This window comes from Corylus avellana, chromosome ca1 (genome assembly GCF_901000735.1).
Source record: "Corylus avellana chromosome ca1, CavTom2PMs-1.0".
Taxonomy (NCBI): domain Eukaryota; kingdom Viridiplantae; phylum Streptophyta; class Magnoliopsida; order Fagales; family Betulaceae; genus Corylus; species Corylus avellana.
In genome coordinates, this window is record NC_081541.1 from 39790862 (window position 1) to 39795140 (window position 4279).

The following is a 4279-nucleotide window of genomic DNA, read 5'->3' on the forward strand; positions in this document are numbered from 1 at the left end:
TAAACCTCTCACCTTTCCAGATTCAAGATTACCATCAGCTCAGCTCTAGCCAATAAGTGAAAAGAATTAGTCCAATGCTGACTTTCCCTAACAGTGGGCTTAGAACCAGGGGTTCTCCTAGTAGATCTTACTTCAGTCCATTGATTAGTTGCTGCCCTAGGAGCAGTGACAATCTTTATCTCAGTGGCCTTTTCAGTAACATCATGCTTAGGTAAATCCTTCTGAACAGGATCAGATTTTTGAGGCATCCAAACCTATTTCTCAATTCTAGTGCAAGTATGGGCTAAATGTCTAAAGGTCTTACACTTACATTTTACAGGCAACCAAGGGTACTCAATACCTACTGTCACCCTTTCCCCCTCAACTCCCACAATTTCAATCTCCTTTGGAAAATTAGAATCAACATTCACTTCCACTAGCACCCTAGCAAAACCAATTCTTAACTGTTCCTCGGTAACAAAATCAGCACAGAGGGGCTTGCCAATACCACTAGCTACATAACTCAAACAAGTAGAATTCCAATACTCAATTGGAAGATTATGTAGCTTAACCCAAATAGGAACAATGGGTAAAGAAAATTTGAGCAAATGCATTCTTGGAGCCCATTTTCTCAAGATCAGAGGCTTATTTGCTATGTGCCAAAGCTTTGCTTCGATGACCTCATCTCTTATACTTTCATTAGCAAACCGAAACAGGTAGAGTCCATTCTCCAGCAAGAACACCTTCACTTTCCCATAGTTAGCCCATAGAGTATCCACAGTACACTTCACAATGTAGTAAGGAAGAGGTTTATCAAGAAATTGGCCTACCAGAGATGGAGACTACTTCGAAATACCTTCCTCAATTGCTACCTTGGGAGGTTTCACAACAACTTTCCCTTCCTCTCTTGAAGGTGCAAAATACTGCAGAGCACCTAGAGATGTCTCTGATCGAAACAACTGCCTCCAGTCCTGAGCTAAATTCTAATGAACCAGCTTATCATCAACTGGCATCTCCTTCTCAGACTCAGAACAACCACGATTACTCAGAACCTCCAATTCAGGACCAACCTCCACACCATTACCAACCAAAGCAACAGAGGTACCTCCAACAGGCAACCTTTGAGTACTTTCCTTCAAAATTGTATCACCATACTCCAAAGATTCACAATTCATCTCCTCCTCACTCAATTCAACATCACAATTCAAAGAGCTTGCACCATCATCCACAGCCGATGCCTCTTTGACAAGCAATTTCAAATTCTTCTTCCCACCATGACCCCTAATTGCTTGCTTAGCCATAGATTGACAATGGAGCCCTCCACCAGATGAGGTTAGTTGGAACCAATAAACTCTGGTAAGCTGCCACCGGAATCACAGTCGTCGAAAAAGTAGCGCGCCTTCATGCGCGGAATCAGAGAAGCGCGTAGCCCAAAATTGCAAAAAAACTACCAACCTCCAAAAGCTCTCGAAAACTTTTGCCACGTCAGCAGATTTCCAAAAAATGGGATACCATAATTTCAATAACAACTATTTATTTTTAAAATGGAATAGTTATTTCAACTTTTCAAGCCACCAACTAAAGATAACCTACGTATTTTTTTCATTAAACAAAACTGTTACACACAAGAAGGCACAAGCCCCAACAATAATACATAACAAGGATTAAACATTGCACAAGTTGCTTTACATAATACTATAAATTTCGTAGACCCATGTTGGTGTTGCTTAAGGAAAACGTTTGTTGTATATTGTAATGTTTATTACAATTCTGAGTTTGTCAGTATTTTAATGGTAAACAAATGATTTAGCTTAGGTGTTGTAAAAAAATTACAACATAAATGGTACAAATTTAATTTCAAATTTTTCAAGAGAGAATAAAACTAAATATAGATTGTTGAAAGAATTTTTACAATACCTAAGCCGAATTCATAAAAAAAAAAAATAATAAAAAAAAATAAAAAATGCCAATTTTGATAGTTATATTTAATTGTCTAATAGGTGACGTGGTAAGTATCACGTGACCTTGTAGGTCAACACTATTGCTGAAATATCTCAAGAAAGTTCCCAGATTGCTCTTTTTTTTCCCATGTAACAAAAGAATCCATCTAACTTTCTTTCAAAACACAACACTTGAAGGAGCAAAACATTTGAGGACATAAAAGAACAAGACATGGATCTAGAGTACCTTTCACCATTAGGTTTCGCAGAGAATCTCTTGGACTAAGCTCATAAACAACACCCTTTACTTCTTCACAGCAATAGCCTATCAGTTTTGCCAAGTTGGGATGGCCTTTCATTGTTGGATTTTCTAAAAACTCAACTTCTTCCTACAACACAAAACCAAACCAATAACTAAAACCGACCTGCAAAAGTGAAGAAGGCGTGCGGTGGGTAAATCCCGGATACACGACCCCACCCACAAGAATCGTGTATCAGTTGATTGAAGACTTGAGCGGCCGATTTCGTAGAATTAGCGAAATAAGTCGACCATTTAAGCCAACTCTCGTGGGCAAAAATAAAGAAAGGAAGAATCAAGAACTTGCTTTGACCATCATATACTCATCATATGTGAAGGCGATGTAATCAGACAACTTATTCCATATCTTCACTGTCACATCTCGAGCTTCTGCTCCAATATTCGTGCCTCCTTCAATCTTTCCTCTATATACTTTGCCAAATTGGACATCTCCCACCATGTTCTTCTTGTTGAAGTTGTCGGTGAAAGCTTTTATGTCCTCCAATGTAAACACTTCTAGCTTTGCAGCCATCTTTTTGCATACAAATTCCTCCACAGCAATGGCTATATATATATATATATATATATATATATATATATATATGAGTGAACATCACCCATGTGATAGACCATGTGATGAAGAGCTAAGAAATCGTAAAAGAGAAAAGTCCAGTAGATAATTAGTTATAATATTAGATATTATATTATCCACGTTCCATCCTCAAAAAATATTGAATTTCAGGATAATATATTAAATATTAATTATATCTTTTCAGCTCCCTTAAGGTAAGGTGTCACTTGCAATATTCTATGATTCTGAACATTGTTGCTTCCCTTGACTGTGTTACTCCTCCATCAAAAGTCTTGGAGTTGACCAAATCCCACAAATGGAAGTCGTAGAGATCAATGTGATCCTCAGCTTTAGAGTTATCCCAAGGGCTATTGCTTAATATTCTTTGAGTTTTGACTTTGTGACACGTCATCAAATTTTTAATTTTGACAATTAAAAGATCTGAGTTTAGGTCATTTGAAAATAGTTTTTGGTGTTTGATTCATATCAAAAAATCAGTGGCGGTCAGTGGCGGCAAAGAATAAATTGCAAGAAAGAGTGCATGTAAAAGGGAAAGCTCAAACTCAAAAAATGGTTTACGGTTTTAAGAAAAGAAAACAATTTTACAAAAATTAAATAAGATTTTCCTGATCAATAAAAAATGTTTTGAGTTTGATCAAATTTTCGGTCGTACTAAACACTAAATTTGAAAATAATGGAGTCTAAAAGCAAAAACTATTGAGTGAGGCAAAAATATTATCTTGGGAAGTGGGGGGGTCAATTTATAAAAAATGTATATTTTAGAGATAATTTCAAAATTTAACCTCCCCTGCGACTTCCGCTGCATTGCAGTGTCTCCCCTCTGTCACAAACACCCTCCCATCCTAGTTCCCCCCTCCAACAAAAAGAAAAGAAAAGAAAAATTCCGATCTTGTCCAAAAACGTTTTTATTGAGAAACCAATTTTACATTAAGAACATATTTGAAATTGCATTTGAGAAATAAAGTTTTTAAGCAAAAAAAAGCTTTTGGGTAAAAGTTTCAAAAAATGAAGCTTTTGCGAAAATGCGTCTTGGTCATTTTTAGGCTTTTTAGACTCTTAAAAGCGCTTTTAATTTTTTTACCAAACGAATATATATTTTTTTTTTTCAAACAGATTTTTTGAGTATTAAAAACACTTTTAAGTCTCTCAAACATAATTCCAAACAAGTCCTAAAAACAAACAAACAAACACAACTTTAGTTATAGATTACAATAAATTTTCATACTATTCATCAACTTCAAATGGGGAAAATCTAATACAGAATCACATTCCATTACTCTTTGTGTACCTTGGGCCGCCTTACGCTTTTAATAAGACTGGTTATTATTTATAAAAAAAGAAAAAATAGAATCACATTCCATATACATATTGTGAACTATAAATTAACCCAATTTAAACAATTTCTAAACTTGATTTCCCAAACACTAGGTAATCAAAAAGTCACTAATCTCAACCACATACAAAAGGAAA

At 35.7% G+C, this 4279-nt stretch overlaps 1 protein-coding gene across 1 annotated transcript in view; it reads right to left on the reverse strand.

The window, feature by feature from the left end:
- Positions 1–2749, reverse strand: part of LOC132172080 (probable serine/threonine-protein kinase PBL12) — a 9926-nt gene extending 7177 nt beyond the window's left edge. Inside the window, exons 1-2 of the mRNA XM_059583520.1 lie at positions 2525–2749; positions 2167–2308 (exon numbers count right to left, since the gene is read on the reverse strand). Coding sequence (XP_059439503.1) covers positions 2167–2308; positions 2525–2749 — 367 coding nt within the window. The remainder of the gene's footprint in view (positions 1–2166; positions 2309–2524) is intronic.
- Between the last annotated feature and the right edge of the window lie 1530 nt (positions 2750–4279).